This window comes from Gracilinanus agilis, chromosome 3 (assembly GCF_016433145.1).
Source record: "Gracilinanus agilis isolate LMUSP501 chromosome 3, AgileGrace, whole genome shotgun sequence".
In the NCBI taxonomy this organism is placed as follows: Eukaryota; Metazoa; Chordata; class Mammalia; order Didelphimorphia; family Didelphidae; genus Gracilinanus; species Gracilinanus agilis.
In genome coordinates, this window is record NC_058132.1 from 407,739,865 (window position 1) to 407,764,467 (window position 24,603).

At 36.1% G+C, this 24,603-nt stretch overlaps 1 protein-coding gene across 1 annotated transcript in view; it reads right to left on the bottom strand.

Moving 5' to 3' along the window:
- URB1 (URB1 ribosome biogenesis homolog) overlaps positions 1 to 24,603 on the bottom strand; it is a 109,373-nt gene that overhangs the window by 10,297 nt on the left and 74,473 nt on the right. The window contains exons 30-37 of the mRNA XM_044670200.1: positions 23,447 to 23,618; positions 21,954 to 22,053; positions 11,911 to 12,071; positions 11,074 to 11,185; positions 8,270 to 8,376; positions 7,287 to 7,430; positions 5,809 to 5,918; positions 1,160 to 1,357 (exon numbers count right to left, since the gene is read on the bottom strand). Of these exons, the coding sequence (XP_044526135.1) occupies positions 1,160 to 1,357; positions 5,809 to 5,918; positions 7,287 to 7,430; positions 8,270 to 8,376; positions 11,074 to 11,185; positions 11,911 to 12,071; positions 21,954 to 22,053; positions 23,447 to 23,618 (1,104 nt within the window). The remainder of the gene's footprint in view (positions 1 to 1,159; positions 1,358 to 5,808; positions 5,919 to 7,286; positions 7,431 to 8,269; positions 8,377 to 11,073; positions 11,186 to 11,910; positions 12,072 to 21,953; positions 22,054 to 23,446; positions 23,619 to 24,603) is intronic.

The following is a 24,603-nucleotide window of genomic DNA, read 5'->3' on the forward strand; positions in this document are numbered from 1 at the left end:
AGAAACTTACTCAAAAGATTCTTTTCTTTAGGTTAAATTCCTACTGGTACAAAACAGATGCAAGCTCTTCCAAGGAATTTTGAAAGTAACTGGCAGACAAAACCCTGCAGAGTAAGACTTTTGCTGCTCAAATGGATTTCTGCTCAGATAACATTATATATCTTTTCTCCACATGAGCTACATAGACTCTTAAAGATGGGAAAGACTGAACAACAGATATTACTTTAATTTTTAAATAAGAAACAGTACCATGGTTGCCCCCAGTATTGTACCCTAACTCTCTATTTCTGGGAAATCACTAAAGTTTTCAATATATGTCTAAAGTTTTAAGTTATTATCAAATATGGTAGAAAACTGACAGAACTTTGTTGATTGTGGACAAACATAGCTTTCTTAACTCTACATGCAACCTCAAATGTCCATGTAACAAAATTTTTTAGTTTTGCAAGTTTAAAAAAATAACCCAAGTATTTATAGAATTGACTAAGTCAATTGCCCATGGTCAATGTGTTTTTCAGTCTTCACCTACTCATAAAAAAGATGCAAGATGTTACTTAGCAATTTAAATTATGAATACATATACAAAATTTTTGTTCTTTTCTTTCTCAAGGGATCTGTCAAGGTATTGTGATAAAATTGCTATTATGATTTGTGTTACTTTTAAGTTAATAACAAATTCTAGGTCTTAAATTCTTGTCAATAAAAATGGTGACTGAATGGTAATTAATGTTCTTCATTTCATCTTATGAGAACGGATTATTTGAAGCAAATAACAAAAAAGCCTAAGTACTATGCCAGGCTAGAAGAACAGATGGATTTGAAGCTTTAGACAAAGCTATACATGACTAATTCCTAACTGGTTATTAAGGGATAAGAACAAAGTTTATGATACATTGTTAACTCTATTAGATTGGCTTTTTGGCAGACAACTCAGCCCAGTTACAAAATATCTCTTGGCACCCACTGGCACCGGCAACATACTAGGCTAGGTCACTGGTCTGACCTAAAACATTTTTAAAAGGTTCTCACAGATCCCGTGGAAACCAGAGAAAGTAGGGAAATGAAGGCAGAAAGATTTAACAGTTTTCCTAAGGTCACCTCGTGAATTGACACTTTCATTAGGAGGATGGCCCAAAACACATGGTATGGGGACACTTACCGAAGGTATCTCACCAACACAACCAAAACATATAGGAATTCATTGACAAATTGTAGAGGAAGCAGCTTTTGTGACTGTGGAGCCACAAGCTCACAGGGATGGTCATCCTGAACTTCCATTCTTTTGTTCCCCAAGTTGGATAACCACAGAATATGCAGCAAGGATATAATGTTGGAGAGGACCTGGCTTTCTAAAAACCTATAACCAAAGACATACACACATACCTCTCAGTAACTCTTTAAAAAGTACTGCCTTCCAATAAAATTGATTTTCTAAAATAAGGGACTAATGAACTAGAAAAACCAACAATATCAAACTATGATATCTTCTAATATAGGTGTGAAGCAGATCAATTTATACCTTTATTAAGTAACAAACTACACTGAGGATCATAGATTTAGAACTGGACAATACTTCTTTTTAAAAAGATGATATAAAAATGCTTTTAAAAACTCTGAAAGGCCTAGTTAAAAGATTCTATTACTGTCAAATACATGAAGAGTTTGTTTCTTATTTCTCCAACAAGGTTTCTTATCAAATTGCATCTCAATTGAAAGCTGAAAATAAAGAAAGCATAATTTAAGAACAAACATAATCAACTCAAAACCATTTAATTTTACTTGGGAAAAAAATATGAAACCAATGTAACAAATAAGCATAAAAACCAAATTCACACATTGGCCCTCTAGTAGTATGATTGACTTTACTTATTTATTCATGTTTTTAGTTGTATATTATTCTTTTAATAAACACTAAGAATATGGTTTTACATTAACCTTATAAAATACATATGCTGTTAGATATGAAAGACACAGTGAAATGTTTCTTTCCTCTTCCTCCGCCTCCTTTTTTTTTTTTTTTTTTTTTTTTAACCTTTACCTTCTGTCTTAGACTCAATACTAAGTATTGGTTCCAAGGAAGAAGAGCAATAAGAGCTAGACAGTTGGGGTTAAGTGACTTGCCCAGGGTCACACAACTGGAAAGTATCTGAGGTCATATTTAACCCAGGACCTCCCATCTCTAGGCCTGGCTTTCTATGCACTGAGCCACCTAGTGATCTCATAGTGAAATGTTTCTTATCAAAGAAATGAAACTGGAAACTTTTGAAAATATTCATCAAGGTTATGCTGGGATTGTTTCATTAAATGTATGTGAAGTTGAATACTTGATCAAAGTGGCACATAAGTCATATAAAAGACAGTTTCTGCTTTACTAAAGTGATATGTCCTGAATAAATCCTCACTTTTCAGTTTCTGTATATTCTTTTTTTTTTTTTTAAAAGCCTTACCTTCCGTCTTGGAGTCAATATCGTGTATTGGCTCCAAGGCAGAAGAGTGGTAAGGGTAGGCAATGGGGGTCAAGTGACTTGCCCAGGATCACACAGCTGAGAAGTGTCTGAGGCTGGATTTGAACCTAGGACCTCCTGTCTCTAGGCCTGGCTCTCAGTCCTCTGACTGCCCCTCCCAACCCTCCCCTCTCCCCCAGTTTCAGTATATTCTAAAGTTAAATGTAACATATTTCTTGACAATTTACTTATCTCCCTAAAGAAATCCTTTATGCTTTTGTGATGTATAATAAATACCATATGCCGTTTATTATAAAAATAGCAATAATGTCATCTTATATTTGTGTAGCACAATTTTCAAGATACTTCATTTTCAAGATACTTAGACATTTTAGAAATGCATACCACCAATATATCTTCATGTTTGACTATCTCTGTTTTTACCCTCTGGAAACAGGTAGCATGATAGAGTGAAAAGTATTTCAATTAAGTCAGAGGACCTGTATTCAAATACCAGCTTTGTCACTTGCTATATATATGATTCTGGGTAAGTTCCCGGACCTCTCTGGACCTCAGATTCCTCATCTGTAAAATGAAGGGTTGGGACTAGGTGGATGCTATGCCCTAAAATCTAAAATTCTATAATTTTCTACTTCTTAAATATTCAAGAACCCAACAGGGTAAAAGACTCTTTCTGTTGTCCCTATTGCGTAATAGGAAAGAAAGACTTCCAGGGCATGATCTAGAGTTAGTGCTCTGATGTATCATTTTTAAAACTATTCTTATTTCTAAGGATTGGAGACCAAGAGCTGGGAGGGACCTTAGAGATGATTTAGGTTAGCCTTTCATAAAAGCCAGGTCCTCTGACTCAAATCCCAATGCCCTGGTCACCACCTTTCCTAGTGTAGAGAGAGAGAACCAGCAGATAGTGCTATTTTTTAGTCAGGAAAAAGATACTGCTGACCAGGGAGTATTTCATAAAATCTAAGATAGGTCATTTAATATCCTGAAAGGTTTGCTGTACTGTTCATCCATCTTTCCTAGTTCTTGTTCTTTTCTTTTCTGTAAAACCAAACAAACTTCAGCATATGTTAAAAATGACATACCCTCTTGTATAGCCCACATGAAGGGCATTTGTCAATGTCAGTCTATTTCTTATTGCTGTCAAACCGTATATGAATTTTTATTAATCTCCTCCCCGCCAAAATAAACAAAGTGTTTTTTTTGTCTGCTACAAGAGATTAAATAGCTAGCTGAGAAAATATCCACATCAATGAGGTCAGAGAGTTAGTGAAATAAAATTAAATTGTTGGATACATAAATGAGCCTTAGAACCCATTTAGTCCAACCTTCTTATTTTACAAATGAGTTGATTTTCTCAAAAAATGCTAATGATTTATGTGGCTTAATTTTATACCCTGAAACTTTGCTGATGTTATTGTTTCAATTAAAATTTTAATTGATTTTCTAAACTTCTCTATGTGTGAACTAAAATAACACATTCTGTGGCACTCCAACGATAAGACATAGGTGTCACAGAGTAACATCATATTAAACAGCCTGATGCTGGCATCTGCTGGCATCTCTGATATCAATGTGTCAGAGCCAGTGTAATGTCACCATGAAGGGGCAGATGATGTGATGTTTGAAAGCCACTGGCCCCTTGGTTTTTTAAGCCTGGGTGGGAAGGCCAGTCACTTTCTTGGCTTCCTTACCTGCCATGGGGTTTCCTTTCTGTGATACTCCCTTATCTTGGTTCTTGATCTATGGCAAGCTTCACTGAGGTAGCACAGCCTTAACTAGCCAAATGGAGAATCAATCATAGTAAGGCTGAAATCTCTCAATCTCTCTTATCTCTCTCTTTTCAATAAAGAATACTTATAACTCTGGTGCTGAGTCTCCAGAGCAATTTTTATTTATTATATCTAAATATCATATATCATTTGCAAAAATTGATAATTTTTTTGTTCTTTGCCTATGTTACTTTCAATTTATTCTGTCTTACTGCTATCATTGACATTTTTAGGTCAAGAATGACAATGGGCATTTTTGCTTCACCCCTGATCTTACTGGAAAAGATTAGCTTATCTCCATCACATGAAATGCTGGTTCATGGTTTTCAATATATTTTATTTAAAATGTTTGTTCATGTTTTTTGTCTCTCCAAATTAAGTATCAAAATTCATAGAAATAATTTTGTAGGAACTCCATTGCCATATTTGTGAAAATTTGTCTAATACTGGAATTAAGAGGTTAGCTAAGAGGTGGTAATGCAAATAAGAGTGCTGGATCTAGAGTCAGGGAGACCTTAGTTCAATTTTATTCTAAGATATTTATTAGTTTTGCAGACCTGGGCAAGTCACTTAATTTCTATTTGCCTTAGTTTACTCATCTGCAAAATGATAATAATAGCACCTACCTACCATGTGAGGTTCAAATGAAATATCAATGCTTTGCAAACCCTAGAACACCAGATAAATTCTAGCTATGTTATTGTTTTAATTAAAAATAATATTCAATATTTGACAGAAGCAATTTATGAGTTATGGATTTCTTGAAGGCTTGTTTTTGTTTTAGAATCATTCTTCTCTTCTGGGTTTCTTTTATATATATTTTTTCTTACTCATTCTTAAAGAATCAAGAGATTGCTCCTTGCTATTCATCTCAGGGAAGTCTTAAATTCTCCCCCACTCCAATGATTGGATATGTGATCCTTAGTATTCACTTAAAGATGGGTTCAGTGTTCCTTTTCACTGTGGGTTCCACCAGCCATTTTTATTCTGAATAGTTGACAGTAGATGACACTGATCAGGTATCATTTGTTTGAAGATCAGTCTTGTAACTTCTTGAAAAGGTGTTATGTACTTTCCCCTATTGTAATTAAAGAATGATTTGCATTGTTCCAAACCCAAACATAATACTTTTTGGTAATATAAAAGTTCAAGGACTAGTATCTAGTGAACTCTCTATTGGGGCGGAATATTCCAATGCACACAAAATAGAAACTAATGAGTCTCCTACAGAACTGGCTGATATGAATCAAGTATGACAGTTGAGCCATTAAATAGACATAAACAGGGAACCCAAAGAACATTTTAAAAATTAGGAAGACATCATTTCAGTAATATTAAGTGGTGCTGTGGAGGCAATGGAATTGGGTGTTTCAATGACTTTATTTTTGTGCAAAAATCTCATTTACCACTGGAAGAGATGTTTCCAAATAGAAATGATCTGGAATTGATCTCAGAGAACACTCAACTCTGAGAGTCAGTGAAAATTCTACTCAACACTAATGAAAGTAGATGACTTATCAATGTCTCCTCCCAACATGGACAAACACATAGAAAACAGAACAGACACTCACTTTTTCCCAAGGACGTGTACAATCCAAGTTAAAAGGCTATGTTCCTGCACAATTTCAAAGGCAGCTTTTGTAATCTGGGCAGCATTCTGTAGGATTTCTAGAATCCAGATCTGGAAAAAAAAAAGAAATAAAAGTAACTCCTCATTAGAAAGCTTTATTTAACTAAATCATTAACTTTCTTAAAGTGTACTATGAGAGTTAGATATTTATAGAAAACAAAGTATCTGTAGTGAAGAATATCATACAAAAATTTTCACTTTTATCACTGGGTCTTAGTTCTAAATCACCACTTAATTTTGATACATTCTAGTCTAATCTAATCCAAAAAACATTCATTACATGCTTATTCTATACAAGGCATTGTATAGGCACTAGAGATAAATACAAAATGATAAATACTCCACTACCAGGAATTAGCCAATAGATTAGCTATGTAAAGTGCAAAACCCAACAAAATAAAGTAACTGATTATTAATATAGAGTTCAGGATTATGTTTCTAGCACTGTTATTGAGTTAACTAGGTCCATTTTCCTTCTCTATGCCACAGTTCCTCAACCTGTACATATTATTTCTGAGTTTTAGAATCCCTAAGGACATTGATACAAAAATCAGAGTGAATTGGATTTCAATAAAAATATTCTGTTCCTCTGAATTATGTTAACAATTGTCCTTTAGCCTCCATTCACTCTTACTTTTCCAAACTTGGTATCACTTTAGAAACAAAAACAAAGGTCATGGATTCTTATTTCAAGATGTTTACAAATCTATGCTAGAAGTGAATAAACACTAGGGAGTACAAGAGTTTTGTCATATTTATTTGTTCCAATTGTCTGTTGCCATATAGAATATAGGTAATTCTGTACTGAATTCCGGGGGCTGGGGGGTGAGGGTGGGAGATGAATTTATACATTTTCTTGATGCCTATGTTATTCTTCCAAGTCAGTCTGGCATTTGGGGATACACAAATTCTTTTCTATCTAGGGTATCACTTGGTAACATAATTAAATCAGAGCTAAGTGGCTTGACAGTTCCTGAAACAAGAGGTTTAACTTCCTACTTAAATGGAATAATTTATATTTTCTGATACTTTGTTTCAGAGAGAATAAGAAGACTAAATATGTATTCTCTCCTGGGTCAAATATTAAAACATTTAACAGAGGGATTAACACTGCACAGAGGAGCAGTAGGACAAAATGTTTTTGAGAGTTTTTAGAAGTGGGCATGAGATAGCAAATATTGAACATAAACTTCAGAACTAAAGAACTCAACAGAAATAAAGAAGGCTGTGTAGAAAGGAAGGTATTATAAGCATCTTATTTTCCCAACACAAACAATCCAGTGAAAGGTCACAGTAGACACCCTGGGAAGCATTCACATTCAAGTCAGGATTATAATTCACAGTACTGCCTTCTAGATGAGAATATGAGAAGGCACACATACTTTCTTTCTCAAATAAGCTTTTGGAAATTCAACTTACCTGCATTGTTTCATCGCACAATGGGCTGTTGAAGAAGGACAGGATGATATGGAAAATCCGCTGAGAGGAATACAAATCATAGCAGTGTGTGTCTCGAATTCCTTGCCTCAGAAGGTCAAATATCCACTCCTGTTCTATTCTATACTATAATCCAAGCAAAAAAGGACAATGTTATCTAAAGCAAAATATTTAATTAGATTTTTTAAAATGTCTTAAGAGTTTTTTGGAAGCTTCAGCATGGGAAGTTTCTTCCCTGGGAATTCCCCATACCAATGAAGCCAAAGGTTGATTCCTTATTTTTTTAAAAACCTTTTCCCTTCTATCTTAGAATCAGTGCTAAGTATCAGTTTAAAGGCAAAAGAGCAATAAAGTCTAGGCAGCTGGGGTTAAGTGACTTGCCCAGAGTCACATAGTAAATAGTCTGAAGTCATATTTGAACAGAAGATTTCCTATCTCCAGGCTTGGTTCTCTATCCACTGAGTCAACTGGCTGTCCTTCATTCCTTATCTTTTAAACCCAATGTAGGTAGGATCTTTGTGTAGTAGGTGTTAGAATTTCAAAGACAAAATGAAATACAGTTTTGTCCTTCTCTAGTATCATTTTAGATCCCATTCCTGTAGTTTAAAATGAAAGACAAGTCAAACCTTGAATGGATTAAGCCAAAAGGTAAAACAGATGACAACTACTATATGGATCTAGTTTATATTTAAAGCAGGAATTTTCATCATATACTTTGTGAAAGTTTCTGAACAGTACTAGAAAATTAGGTCTTCAGAATTAAAGAATGAGTTTTTAAGGCTTTTTAGTCCTACTTAAAAACTAAAAAGAGAAATGAAATTCTAGGAAATCAAAATACTGGTAGATTTGATCATCTCTTAACTCTTACTTGCAACACTTCCATGACTAGAATACTGAGGGAGTCCAGGAACATTTACTATCCCCATAGTAGGTGCATTAAATTAATATTTGTTGAAATGAATTACCTCTAAGTCTGAGCTGTAGAAAAAGTTATAGAATCCCGGCAATTTGTTCAAGTACAAATCCTCATGTGACAACAAGAATTTGTTTATCTTCATGTACATGTGCTCCTCTGAAAACAGATTCAAGCAGTTATTTAAAATGTTAAGCCTCATTAGTTATATGTGACAAGATTTTCTTGTTTTCTGCCATGGTCAGGAAATGGAATTTTCTATATAACATTCAGGTTAATTATATTTCAAAGAATTAGACTGCAATAGAACACATTTAATAATACATAGGACTTAATATACTTAATGTAATCCTCCTCCTCCAATGAAGCAGATATTTCAGGACATAAAGGTGCCTCTGTATCCTTGAAAGTCCTCAAATTTTCAGTGCTTTTTATAGTTTACAAAGAGCTTTAACACAGTATTTCCTTTTCTCCCAAGTTCAGAGATGCTACACAAAGATTTCCAGTGAACAAAATGGCAAACAAGAGACAACTTTATACTCTCAGTAGACTCATTTCCGAATCTCAAATCTGGTCCTTCATCATTACAGGCAGAAAGGTTCATGACTAGAGAAAAGATAAAGGTGGTTCACACCATGCCTTATCAGAGGCATCATTTTATCTTTTGTTGCACTAATTTTTCACTGTGAGCAGAATGATGTCACAATATTTTACATTTATAATGCTCTGAAGTTGTACTTTATACATAATTTCTCATTTGACTCCCACCACAATGTTATGAAGTAGATGGTATAATTATCTCCATTTTATAGATGAGGAAACCAAGGTTCAGAGGGTTTAAGGGATTTGTACAGGATCACAGAATGAATAAATGTCTAAGGTAGAATTTGAAAGCAAAGTCTTCCTGACTCCAGCTCTAATGCTCAATGCACTCTGCCATGTTGTGTTTAAGTTTCCATTGTCCTTCTCCCTCTCTGAAGCTATCTTTATAACACAGCTACACTCCTCCCTCTCTATTAAAGACTTCACCTATTCTGCAACAGATCTGTGAGCACAGGCAGAAGCCTTCTCTTTCTAGGCATTCCCACCTCCTTTCAAGTACCCCATTCCTATTAGAATGCTCCATGATTAGAAAGGCTATCCTGTTTGTTTAAATGTTTATTACCAACATTTGGCACAGTGCCAAATGTCTGATAAATGCTCTGTCTTTCTAGAAGTACCAGGATAGATTCAAATCTCTGAATTAACACTCTAATCAAATCAAGGTAGTGTACCTAGGGAGGGCAGTCAGAATAGTAGAAGAATGTTCTTCTGTTAACTAAATCAACAGAAATGTCCTTTTAGCCTACTTTTTTTTCCTTTTTTTTAAACCCTAATATCTTTTATATATATCCTTCTATATTAAATTTTTTTATTTGTTACAGGGCTAGGCACACACAATGCAAATGTGTGACTTGCGCAGGGTCACACAGCTAGGAAGTGTCTGAGGCCAGATTTGAACCGAGGACCTCCTGTCGCTAGGCCTGGCTCTCAATCCACTGAGCCATCCAGCTGCCCCCAGCCTACTCTTTTTTAAAGATTAAATTAAATTAATAGGAATGGAACTTTCAGGAATACAACCCACACCCCATTTCAACCTTAACTGCATTTTTTTGGTGAATAATTCCAACTTCTAAGTGAAAATTATTTACTTTTGATATATCTTCCAGTGGAATTTCTTCATTTTTTAATTCCAAGATCGTAATTATTATGAATTGGAAACTGCTCAAGGAAAAGGGATTTTCTGATTATCATGAAGAATTCAGTCAGATTTTCTCCAAAAAGAATGTTTATAAATTTAAAGTTAAGTCATTTAACCTTCTCAGCCTTAGTTGTTGCAATAACAAAAAAAAGTGGGGATGATAATAACATCTACCTCAGGGTTCTTGAGAGGACCAACATATATAAAATACTTTGTGACCCTTTAAAAGCTTTATATAAATGCTAACAATGATTATGGTCTTAAGAGTTTAGAGGTCATTTCGAGGCAATAAATATTTTGTAAAATACTTTTATAATATACTGCCCACAAAAAAAAAATCCTTTGTTTTTACATAGTCATTTTTTAGTGACATCTGACTCTTCATGACCCCATTTGGGATTTATTGGGCAAAGATATACTGGAATAGTTTGACATTTCATTCTCCAGCTCATTTTGCATATGAGAAACTCGGGCAAACAGAATTAAGTGTCCAGGGCCACACATTTAGTGAGTGTCTAAAGCCAGATTTTTACTTAAGATGAGTCTTCCTGACTTTAGGCCCAGTGCTCTATCCATTGTGCTGCTCCTTTAAAAATATACCACATATTTTTTCTATTAGAACTTTCTCTGGTGGAAGGAATACTAAGGGAATCAAAAAAAAATAGTCTTAGTTCAGTCACTAATATTTGTTATGCTGGACAAATTACTCTTCTCCTTCCTGGACCATAGTTTCCTCACCAAAAAGTGAGAAGCTTGGCTTAAATGATATCTCAAGTCAAGTTCTAAAATAGCCTGAAGATCTCCTATTATCTTTCTATTGGTTCTCAAAGGGGAAAAGTGGTCCAATGATAGAGCAACCACTCCCACTCCCACTCCCTCAATCAAAACTTGATACCATATGCACTCAGGCCACAAAGAGAGGGAAGTACAGAATTAAAGTAATATCCATCATGCCCATGAGGCATATGTTTTTACTGAAAGCCTTATTGCTTTTTAGGCTTGGTGTTATAGATCTTTGTTAAGCAATTTTAAAATTACAAATCTTAATACAAATTCATATATTCACAGGCATTCACTTTTAATTTATATTTCAAACACAAACGAATTGGCAATACCTGGTTTCAAAATCTGTAAGGCAGTCTTGGCAATAAAAAGAGTTGAGGAGTAGGTGAATCTGAGATTCTGTTTTCTGATTCCATTTTGCACTACGTCCAATAGATAGAGCAGCTTGAAGGAAAAAAAATATAAAAAGAAATAAGTACCCTAGGGAATATGATCAAGTTGTATATAGCAGTCAGAATGCAAGTCTTCTCTGAAGCAGAGTAAGGAAGAATTTGCCATTTCCTTGGCTATGGGAATATGATAAGAAATATTGCTGGTGATGACACAATGTTCTTCTTCACCACTGACCTAGTCAACTGACTCCATCATTTGTCAAATAAATGTCCAAAGACAAATGACAGACCTAGTCCCATGCCCCAAGAACTCAATTGCTGTCATTTTACCAATAAGAACAATTTCCAGCTTTTCTACCCACTCCTCCCTCATTTTATGTTCTCTCACCTTCTCTCTTTCCAAATTTCCTCCTTTCTTTTCACTTCTCTCTTTCTACCTCCTCCCTTTTTCTCTGTTCTTCAAGTCTTCCCTTAGTGCAAAACACTACTATAACCTCAAATACTCACTATTCTTGGAGGCTGGTATTCAATGAAAAGTTATAATTGTCAAGTTGTGGAGGGGGAAGTGATACAATTTGACCCTCTTAAATTTAAACCAAAAATACCTTCCCCAAACAAACAGATTTATGGCTCAAAGTCAGCTTTCAAAATAATCCTTCAAAGGAGAGCTTTTGCTCCTTTTCTATAAAACCTCATGGTTACATTTATCCATGATATTTTTGGGGGCAGATACTGTAGAGAGCCAATTCTCTAAAGACTACTTCCATATGATCTTACCTGGGGTTGTTCTCGAAATCGAGCCCCTTCCAAGTGGGAGTAATAGGAAGCCAGGACATAATAAGCAGCTGCTCGCATCTGAGGATCATAACTGCTAAGGGCAGAAACTGTGAGGCCGAAGGCATTGGAATCAACAAATTTATGACAATCCACTACAAACTCTATAGAAAAAACAAACAAACAATGTTAGTAAGACAATTTGGCATAGGAGAAATCTGGTTTCAGTCAGGAAGATATGAGTTCAAGTTCTGCCTCTGTCAGACATACTGGCTGTGTGACCTTGGGCAATCTGAACTTTTTAGTGCCCCAGGTAACTCAACTCTCTAACATTCTATACTAAGAAGAGTTGCCAATCTTCACAGAGAAAGTCCTTACAGAGAATTCTGAAAGCATGAAATCAAAAGTCCAGACTAAAAATTTGGACTACTCTACTAATGAAACTTGCTAAAGTTTTCTATCAAAAATTCCAATTGTCTAGTAGGAACTTAAAAGCCCCTTGAGGACAGGATCAATAACTATCTTTGTAACCTCAATGCCTATAAGGGCACAAGTGCCTGACACAGAATATGTGCTTAATATAAAATGTTCAGTGAAACAGAACTGAAATTACAAAACAAAAATTTTACTCAATAAAATCTCAGTCACAGAATTTGGGAGATGGTCCACACTCAGAAAAGGATCCTCCTCATAATTTACCTGACAAGAAGTCTGTCACCTAGCCTTTGCATGAAGACCTATAGAGACAGTTCACTCTACTTCTGGATAGATCAAATTATTAAGGCAATTTCCCTGAGGTCAAACTTCTTTTCAACTTTTTTTTTAAAACCCTTAACTTCTGTGTATTGGCTCATAGGTGGAAGACTGGTAAGGGTGGGCAATGGGGGTCAAGTGACTTGCCCAGGGTCACACAGCTGGGAACTGTCCGAGGTCAGATTTGAACCTAGGACCTCCCATCTCTAGGCCTGACTCTCAATACACTAAGCTACCCAGCTGCCCCTTCTTTCAACTTTTGCCCATCATTCCTGGTTCTATTATGTGGCCAAAAGGAATTAGTTTAATCTCTCTTCTACAAGAAAGATCTTCAAATATTATAATTTCTTCTGTACACTAAGGCTTATCCATGTTGTTCCTAAACTGTGGTGCCCAGAACTGAACAAAGAGTTCTAGATGTGGTCTGACAAAGGTAATGACTAGAGGGAATGATTGTCTCCCTTTTCCTAAAAACTCCGACTCTAATTATGCCAGGTGTGATAGTGTTTTTGGTCACCAAGGCAACCTCCTGATTCATATAGCTACAACAACGGGTGACTAGTTCATATTCAGGCTCTAGTTCACTAAAACTATCAAAACTTTTTTGGACAAGCTGCTGCCTAACCAAGACTCTCCTATCTGGTTCTGAAACTGATTTTTTTTTAACACAAATTTAAAACTAAAAATTTATTTCTACCAAATTTCTCTTATTATATTCATCCCAATGTTCCATTTTAGAAATCCTGACTTTATTATTCAGTGTGTTAGCTACCCTTCCCATTTCTGTGTCCTCAGAAAATCTGATATGTATTCTGTCTATGCCTTTAACCATCACTAATAAAAATGGACCAAGGAAATTCTACTGTAGATCTGGCAAGTTGAGATTAGATCATTAACAATATTTTTAAACTCTTACTTTCTATCTCAGAATTGATGTAAAGCATTCATTCATTTATTCGTGTGTGTGTGTGTGTGTGTGTAATTAAATTCATTAAGACAATTTTTCTATGGTTACATGATTCATGTTCTTTCCCTCCCTTCCTCCCACCCCCTCCTGTAGCTGACACGCAATTCCACTGGGTTTTACATGTGTCGATGATCAAGACCTACTTCCATATTATTGATATTTGTACTAGGGTGATTGTTTGGAGTCTACATCCCCAATCATATCCCCATCAACCCATGTGATGAAGCAGTTGTTTTTCTTCTACATTTCTATTCCCACAGTTCTTCCTCTGAATGTGGGTAGTGTTCTTTCTCTTAAGTCCCTCAGAACTGTCCTGGATCATTGCATTGCTGCTAGTAGAGAAGTTCATTACATTCAATTGTACCACAGTGTATCAGTCTCTGTATACAATGTTCTCCTGGTTCTGCTCCTTTTACTCTGCATCAATTCCTGGAGGTTGTTCCAGTTCACATGGAATTCCTCCAGTTCATGATTCCTTTGAGTACAATGATACTAAGTATTGATACCAAGGCAGAAGAGCAGTAAGAGCTAGGCAACTGGGGTTAAGAGACTTATCCAGGGTCACACAGGTAGGAAGTACCTGAGGCCAGATTTGAACCTAGGACCTTCACACCTCAAGGTTGGGCTCTCTTTCCACAGAGCCAGTTAGTTACCTCTCATTAACAACTCTTAAAGAGTCTGGTCGTGCAAAGTTCTAAATATATTTTAATGACTATCATCTAGGCCACATCTATCTTTTCCATAAGAATAACATGAAAGAAAAAAAATGTGCTAAAATCTAGGTCAATTATATCCACAGCTTTCCTCCCACCCACTAGTTTAGTAATTCTTCAAAAAATAAAATAAGGTTAATTTGTCATGACTTGTTATGGCTCTTCATAATCCTTTCTTTTTTCTAAGGGTTCACTAGCCATTTCTTTAATAATAAATTCTAGAATTTCCCCATGTATCAAAGTCAAACTCCCTGCCCTATAATATATTCTATTTTCTTCCCCTTTATAACAATCAAGATATTTATCTTTCTCCTGTCTTATAGCCCCACTCTTACTCTCCATAGCCTTTCATTTTACTGATATTGGTATAGTAATAATATGTCTCAGTTCTTTCAGTAACTGAGGATAGAGTTCCTCCAGGTCAAGTGATCTGAATTTATCAAATTGCAGTTAGATGCTCTTTCATTATTTCCTTTATCTGAGTATTCATTAGTCTATTTAGTAGTCTTCTGATTATTCTTATGAATGTTGAGGAAATGAGTTGTATATGTATCCTTGGACTAGGAGCCTGACCTAAGATTAGAAGAGGAGAAAAAAAAGGGAAAAGCTGAATTGAAAAGAGGACTTTTTAAAAATAAAGCTCAGGGATACAATTAAGGAGTGCTCTTTTGAATTCCCTTTTTACAAAGAGCTAGACATAAGTTATCTGATTTAGTATTCAAAGTAAACCTGAGGTTGATGATACAAGTGGTATTATGTGATTATCACAAATGATGAAACTGAGGAACAAATAAACTAAGAGATTTGCCAGACATTAAATCTCAGAGTCAGACTTCAAACCTAGGTTTCTGGACTCCCAAACCAGTGTGCTATAGCATGAGTATTCTAACAAAGCAGCCCTCAAATAATTAAAGCTCTAAAGGTGACCAGAGAGAAATCACTATTTGCTCATTTGAATTAACTTCCTACTACTTTTAGAGAACCATGAAATGAGATAAGGATATACAGAACCAAGGAACCTGGCAACCAGTCTCTGAAGTTAGTGAGGCTAGTCTAAGGTAACAAGGTAAAGACCTACAAATGGATTACATATCACACTTCATTTCCAGGAGAAAAAAAAGGATTTCTTTAACTGGCAGGATTATTTTTAGTAATCACTGATACTTTCCTCTTAATACATGTAAATTTTCCAAGTGACCCAGAGGAAAAATCTGATTCCTGGTTTTATGGCCACTTCTGGCACTTTTTGGAAATCACACTTTAGTAACATTTCTTCTCCTGGGAAACTGCTGTCCTTGTGTTCAGAACATGCAAACAGTTGCCAAATAAGCTATTTTTAAAAAAAGTTAAACACAATCAGTGACATCACATTTGTTTAAAGAACCTTGCAAAGTACAACTGAAGACTTCTGCTGACAGGCTTATCAGCCTGAAGGTTGAATTTAAATGATTTTGACAAGGTCTTTTCTCAGTGAACAGTCAAGAGTTATAAGTTACAATCATCAGAGGCATCGGATAAGGTAATCAAGTTTAGGGAGTGGCAAGATTCCAGGAATAACCTACTTAATGTCTTTGCCAGCCTTTTAACAAGACTACAGAAATGGTGAAATCTGCCTTTGTAGCTACTTCATTTGGGGAAAGGCTATAGAAGATTAGAATGAGAGGTGTGAGGTTTTAACTCAGTCTATCAGAATCATGTCCTTTAGATGTGTGAAAAAATGACCTAGAAATTTCAGTCCAGTTCTGTGGAAATAAGAATCCATTGTGGAAAAAGCATCTGTCATTGTCACTATAAAACGACCTTGGCTGAGCTGTTTCTCGGCCAAGGTTCCAGAAAGAAAGGACAAGAGCAAGGCCATCCATCTTCAACTCCAAAGACCTGTACCAGAACTAGGAAGAACTGTGTAAAATTCTTACAGGAGGAGGCCAAGCAAGGATCCTTGGAGGGAAATGACAGTACACAGTACCATGCTTCCAAAAGCAGATTCCAGAAATAATAGAGAAGAGGAATAAACATCTTGGTGCAGGGCTACATCAGGAAAAAGGCAGAAACATTTTTAGCTTAAAAAAAATAAGCCTCAGTTCTTGAGACCTTTGACTTCTACAATACTTGTGGAAGTATTTTTCCTTCCTACTCTGCCATCATTCATCTAAGTGTTTTATACCTTCAATTAAAATATTAAAAGCACACATTCATCACTGTTGTTGGAGTCATCCTTGACCCCGTACTCAACTCCTTGCCACACTGGACTCCAGCCCTAAGTGTCAGGCTCAAATGGTGGACTTTCCACTGCCAGAATCAGACTTCCATGATACTTCCTGCCTATCCCTACCCTCTTCCAGCTCTTCTTTATGTGTTGTCTTTTCCCATTAGAATGAAAGCTCCTTGAAGATAGGGGCTATGCTGCTTACTTCTATTTGTATGTCTAGCATTTAGCACAATACTTGGCATGGAGTGGGTACTTTATCTAGCTATCCATCTGGAGTTAATTATTTTCATCTTTGTTTTTATTTTAATTAATACATTTATTAATATTATATTACATGTATAATATATTATATTTACATAATATAATAAGTAAAATAATAATTTAATTGATTAAATTAATTGATTTGGTTGGCTACATTAAAATTCCCAGGTGTCTCTCTCCTTCCCCTGTTCACTCTAGAGAAGGTATCATTTGACAAAAAGATATAGATATAGATGCATATATATCTATATTAATATAGCTACATAAAGATTATATAGATATGCTAAATCTTACAAATTGTCAGTTGTTTCCCTGGAGGTGAAAGTTCTTACATTATTCATTCATTCATTTATTTATTTTTACCCTTAACTTCTGTGTATTGGCTCCTAGGTAGAAGAGTGGTAAGGGTGGGCAATGGGGGTCAAGTGACCTGCCCAGGGTCACATAGCTGGGAAGTGTCTTAGGCCAGATTTGAACCTAGGACCTCCCGTCTCTAGGTCTGACTCTCAATCTACTGAGCTACTCAGCTGCCTCTCTTAGATTAGTTATGTCCAAAATCTATGTCTTGTTCTGCACCGCCCCGTCTCCCCCCAATCTCCCCCATCCCCAGAAGGCAGGAAATATGATATAAGTTGTACATATATCATCATATATCACATATTTCCCTGTTCGGTGTACTGTGAAACAAGACACATACTGCTTACACCAGGGAAAAATTCATGGAGGAAACGAAGTGAAGAAAAACATGTTTCAATCTGCATTTGGCTTCTATCTGTTCCTTCTATGGTGGTGGATAGCTTTCTATTTATATTTGCTTTATGTTTTACAAATTATTTTCCTATTAACAAACTTGTGGGAAGGTAGAGCAAAACCCCCCATCACCACTGTACAGATGATTAAGGTAAGGTTCTGAGAGATTAAAAGGCAAAGGGTCAGAGCTAGGTCTCATACACAGACAGGTCTTCTGAGTCTTTTTCAGGGACCTTTGCTCTACAAATATGCTCCCCTCTTATTCTCAGAGCCTAATGGTAGGGAAGAAAAATAGCATCCTCTATCAAATCAGACTCCTTTCTAGCTTCTCACACAGAAACTATAACAGGCTCTTAGAAAACATTTAGGCCCTGATTGTAATATGTTCACACAAACTGTTTCCTGATATTTCATCTTTTCCTGGGCTACATGTAGCAATATGTATTATAGACATAGACAAATATTAGTAAAATATTTTGCTGCATTTTACAGAAAGTGACAGGTGGCCACGGTCTTACATTTTTATGGCATGAAAAATTTATTTCATTTATTTATTTATTTGTTTGTTTTTTAAACCCTTTAAACCTCTTAGAGTCAATACTGTGTATGGGCTCCAAGGCAGAAGAGTGGTAAGGGCTAGGCAATGGGGGTCAAATGACTTGCCCAGGGTCACACAGCTGGGAACTGTCCGAGGCCAAATTTAAACCTAGGACCTCCCATCTCTAGGCCTGGCTCTCAATCCACTAAGCTACCCAGCTGCCCCCCAAAAAAATCTGTTTAAAAGAACAAGAAAGAAAATGCATGAAGAGAGGTTCTGAGCTACATGTGCAACTAGGCTGACCTCAGCAATCAGTCTGTTTTAATACAGGCTTCAAATATGTTAGCAGTTTGTTGTCACAACACTTTGCCACTTGCCTAAAATGCCTCACATCCTCATAAAAGCCACACAACGTGCAGTGTATTGCCAGAGAAGGGCTGAAGTTAGCTTGGAAGGGTTATTGTTGGAAAATCCCTTTTAAAGGAAGCTCTCTCTTTGACTGCTATGAGTGTACTATAAATACTGATAAGAGAGGTATAGGTACACATGCACAAGTGGAGGGGAAATGTAGCAAATATAAGGATTTTGTAGGAAGAAGGCAATTCTATGACATGAAATTATATTGATGATTATGATAATAACTAGCATTTCTAATTTACAGAGTGTTTTAAGATTTGTAAAATGCTTTACAAACATGATCTCATTTGCTTCTCATAAATTTGGGGAGTAGGTGCTACTATTATCCTCATTTTCAAGATGAGGAAACTGAGGTTTAAAGAAGTCAAATGACTTCCCCAGAGTCACAGAGCTAGTAAGTATTTTTGGTAGGATTTGCACTCAGCTCTTTGCTACTCTAGGCCTAGAATTCTAAATGGTTATTATAAATTGACCAAGTTCTACATTGATGATTCCTGGTAATTTAGAGTTTCTCAAAAGGTTATGCCAATGGAGTGAAAGCTTCAGCAGGTTCTATACCATACTGGAAAGGTTTCAAGTATAAGCCAGGTACCAAATGCTCTTCTGTCATCTGAGAACTAACCTAGCTAAGGATGGAGCTTATCCCCAGAAGGCTGATATCAGGAGGGAAGAACTTTTTTTTATGACCACAGCAACTAAAGAAGTGTAGAGGGGAAACTTATCTACCCAAAAGATTCATGGATCCTTTATATACTATTCCTCCTCCTTCTACCCCCCCAAAGCCCCACACTATATACAATATATAGTCATTTCATGAGTTCCAGTCAAACTGCCCTAACACTTTTTAGTTTATTTGTTTTGGGTTTTGTTTTTAAGTATCAGTTCTAAGGCAGAAGAGTGACAAGGGCCAAGCAGTGGGAGTGAAGTGACCTGTCCAGGGTCACCTAGCTAGGAAGTATCTAAATCCAGATTTGAACACAGGACCTCCCATCTCCAGACCCACCTACCAATGTTTCTTGAACTTAAATGTTTCTGTTTGAATAGACTGGCTCTCTACATCTGTCTGTGTGGCATTCCATAACTGTAACATCCTCCTTCAATCTCTGCTGTTCGGAATCCTTATCTTTCTCCAAGGTTCACATAGGATTATATTCCTCAATAAAATCTTCATTAGCCTTCCAGGTATATGTGCTCTCTCTTCTTTCTCAAAATTATATTTACTGAAATGTGTATTTGCTGATCAGCTCAATTCTCAGTAGCAGGCAAACTTCTTAAAGAGCAAGCACTGTTTTTCATTATCTTCCCAATACCCAAAACAATTTCTTACAAACATACTAGTATTCCATTACACAGGATCCTCAGTTTTTGGCCTCTCCTCTTGTTTCTCTCGTCTCTTGCTTCTTCTTCTCTAGTGTGTCAGATGCTTCAAACATCACTGAGTTTTAGGTTCTGAGGACTTTCTTATTTTCTGCTCTGAGAAGATGTTTCAGAAGTACAAGAGTACACATTCCCTGAGTCTCTTTCCATACTTGACTCTCCATCTTTCTCCAACAAGGGAAAGAGAGATGACCTTTTATAAGGGATGCTCTTAGGAAAGAGCAATGTAAATAAGAAAAGAGTAAAATCACAGGATTGCCGGTTTGGAGCAAGGGTTCTCAATATTTTCTTTGTGTCACAGACCCCTGAAGCAGCCTGATAAAGCTAGACTTTCTTAGAATATTTTAAAATTATTGATGGAAATCTAAATTTCAATTAGAAAATTAGAGAAAATAAAGATGTACTCTCCTAACAAAGGCAAGAGTAGGGAATGAGGAAAGAAAAGTACTGTGTATGTATGTATGTATGTATGTATGTATGTATGTATGTATATATATATGTGTGTGTGTGTGTGTGTGTGTATTATATATATATATATATATTTTAAACCCTTAACTTCTGTGTATTGGCTCCTTGGTGGAAGAGTGGTAAGGTTAGACAATGGGGGTCAAGTGACTTGCTCAGGGTCACACAGCTGGGAAGTGTCTGAGACCGGATCTGAACCCAGGACTTCCTGTCTCTAGCCCTGGCTCTCAATCCACTGAGCTACCCAGCTGCCCACAGTACTGTATATTTTAAAAATCTAATAGGTTAAGATGGAGTAGAAAGAAGAAACTCATCCCCACAGTTCTTCTACATAGGTCTAGAAAATACAATGAACCTGACCTGATTGGAAAATTCAAGAAAACTAATCACAAAGAGTCATTTTTTTTTTTTTTGGACCCAGGTCAGCAAAAGGAGTCAGAGAGAGAAGACTGAGGATACTGGAGATAGGAGTTTAAGGTAAAAGAGCACTTGTGCTTAAGTCACCATATTCAAACCACACTCTAAAATACCCAAAGCACTAATAGAGGTGACTCCTGGGCCCTTATTAGCAACAACTGAAAGATGATGAATGAGAAAGGTACCAAAGGATTTAGAGAAGGGAGAGTGGCACCTCGATTTTTCAGAAAAGGAAAGAAAAGAGAATTTGCAAATGCTGGGTCAATAAGTCTGACTTTGATTCTAGGGAAAATTCTAGATTGTATTATAGATATCTAAATGATCACAAGAAGCCAGCATGAAGAGGGCACACCACAAAGGCATAATAGAACATACATTGGCCCTGGAGTTAGGAAGTCATGGGTTCAAGTTCTGACTAATCCACAATGAGTAAAAACTGCATTAATACAAGTGCCTCCCTGGATGCCTCTGCATCAATGAAATCCCACAGAGCAGAACACAACATATTAATTGTATCTTCTTCGTTAACATGATAAAAGACTGAGAGATCAGCAATATTGAAGAGCTATAGTTAACATAGATTTAAGTAACTATAGATATAAATTAAAAAAGGAAATTTACCTTGATGTTAAGAATAGTTTGGAATAAATTGCATTGGGAGGCACTATATTCCTACTGAATGGAGGTCTTCAAGCAAAAGCTTAAAAGACAGAGGAATAGTGGAATGAACATTATTAATATTAAAAATTAATGTATATTGTGAGAAAAACCAGGCACATTCTAACATTACCGTTACAATTCAGGAAAGAAGATTTATCTCTTGGCTCAAAATTTTAGAGGAAATCAGTCCCAAGAGAGAAAGCTAAGGTTCAAATCTTACCTTTCACATTTTCTACATCTGTAACCATGATCAAGTCATTTAATCTCCCTGGACCTCAGTTTCTTCATTTGTAAAATGACACCATGATGGCCACTGAGGTCCCTTCCAACTTTAGATCGAGGATCATATAATCAAACTGAATGACCAACTAGTAAAGGGACTTTCTGTTCAGGTATGCATTAAACTGCAGCAGCTAAGGTTCCTTCCAATTAGAAGTCATGATTCTAATGAAGGAAATTGTGTTAGTCATAAATAGTAGAGAGCAGAAAATGGCCTATAAAGAGAACGCTTTTTTTTACCTGGTCTGGTAAGTTCACTGAAGAGGTGAAGTAGAAAACAAGGGTCATAAAGTTCATCAAAGTCTACTTTGCTCTTGTCTTTAAATATATCCTGTGCATCCTAAAATAGAAAAGGGCAACATTTAAATAAGGGTCTTAAACTGAAGTGCCATCTCATCCCTGAAAATTCAATGCTTTTTCATAAATTTAGAAGCTCATGGCCACCACTTCTGGGGCTGAAAGACATAAGAAGATTTTAAAAGCATAAAATGCTACCATTATTTTGAAAAGGCACTATCAATATGGTATATATTTCATGGGTATAACATAGGGTGCTAGTTATCCAGATTAGGAATACACAGATTAGTGGATAATTAATAGAACTCGCCCATTATTATATATACTTTAGACCAGGGTAGTGCTGACAAATGTTTAATAATCAGCTCCACCAAAAAAAAAATATACTGAAGACACATTTTAAACTTTAATCTACATTATTAACATTTTCTCCACCATTTGCTTAAATCAAGACAATCAATAAAACAATAAATTAATTCCTGATTTGTAGTATTTGTCAATTTCCAAGGTATAAATGTTCACACAGAAAATCTAATTGGCTCTTATGGACCAGTTCAAACTGGCTCTATGACAATTTTATTTTGGCTCAGCCCTATAAATAGAAGGAGGTCTAGAATTAAACAGAAATGGGAGAGCATGCTGGAATGCCCATGGGAAATTACAGAACTCTTCTAATTTTGCCAAAAACTTCTCCCTGAAATGAAGGCCCATATTTTTAATACCAGCGTTCCACTTGTGGTGTTCTATGACTGCAGGCAAGGAATATAATAGTCTCTAATTAAAATTTAGTGTCACTCAAAGGGCATTTGAGAAGAGCCTGGTGAGTATGGGCAAGAAATGTATAACAAAAAAGAACTATGATGGAGAACTGTAGTAAAGGATAGAATATAAGAAATCAAATAACAAAAAAAGTCAATTGGTCATGTAGTGAAAGTGAAGAAAACCAGTGACTAGCTTATGTGCTCCACTGACATCCTCCTGAATGCCATCCAGTAACTTAGGGGGACTACTTTTGTTGAATTTCTGAGAGGACATAGACAAGAGTCACAGGATAGATGGGCATGGATATTGGGAGGAGCACATTGATGAGGGTACAGGTTCATGTGAGTGTTCTAAAGTAACAAAAAGAACTGAGGTGAATCAAATAAGATCAGATTTAATAGGAATAAATGAGAAAACTTATTCTTAGGTTCAACAAATCAACTTCACAAGAATAAGATGGTGGAGGCATAGTTAGTTTGAACATGATTTGGGGGTTTTGGTGGACTAGAAGCTCAGTATGAGTTAGCACAGGAAACTTCTGCAAGTAATTCATTGATCTCTTAAGGCAATAAAAAAAAAAAGCTGGACCATAAGAAAATTTGTACCACTACTGACACAATCAAAAGATCTCTTCCATATCAGTGAGAGGCAGAAATAGTCCTAGAGAACTTTACCTTCTTAAGTAGAAGTCTCCGATTCTGCGGAAAGTGAAGAATGGTCTTCATCATCTTCTCTCTGTCCAGGAGACATAAGATTTCTCCCACACTCGGTTGCTGCCACAGTGACTTTCCCAGGCTCTTACATGTCTTGTGATGTTCCACAGCAGCATGGCCCCACAGAAGCATTCTAAAATTGGGTTAGGGAACAGTTGATTCATTCCAAGATCTTCCAGCACAGAGTATAAATGGCTGATCCTACCTATCGACTGTAGAAATGAAATCATCTTGGCACTTTTCTTTCAAAAGTTTTCTTTTTCCTAACAGCTACTCATAATGATCTTTTCAGAGCCTTCATAAACAAAACAAAACAAAACAATCCACATTTTCTTTTTCCCACTACCAACTGCTTGTACTTGCTTATCATCTTAGCAGGATGCATTCCTGCGCTCACTTTCCAGACTCTCCTAACTTATAATAAAATTGTGATTGACAATTCAATAGAAGGTAGAGTATTATCTGCTGAAGAACTCTGGTTTTTAGCTGATACTCTCATTGAAACAACTCTGACAAACTTCTATTAAGTTGAATCCTAAGAGTTCTCTGACTGCTGTCAGTCTCTTTACCTTATAAAAAGGGAATTTACTAATTTCCAAATTAACAATAATAAAGATTTAGTTAAACTTCTGAAATGAAAGTTTAATTTTTCTTTAAGTATGTTTTCCTTTAACAACTACTTGAGGAAAATAGCATCTATGGAAGGTATTATCATAATGAATACCTGGCAATACCAGATTAATCTAATGAATATTCAGCTACATAACTCCTTGTATATAATATGATGTTTTCCCTATTATTTTAGGTTTGTTCCTTTCAAAATTAATCCTCTTCCCATATTATTGATAGAGCAACTAATGTTTTTTATAGAGACATGAGCAGTGCCTTGACCTGCGATTTCAATGGTATAAGGAACTCTCTGGTGAGGAAACTCTCCCTACCAAAGTAGGTCAGTATCTTCTCTTCAACTTAAAATCTTAAGAGAATGGCCTAGATGGTGAACCTTTTAGAGACTGAGTGCCCAAATTTTTGCAACCTTCATTAGAAACGTGAGACTCCATTTTACCCCAGACGAGGGAGAAAGCAATCCCACTGGGCTGCTAGGCAGATGGGCAAGT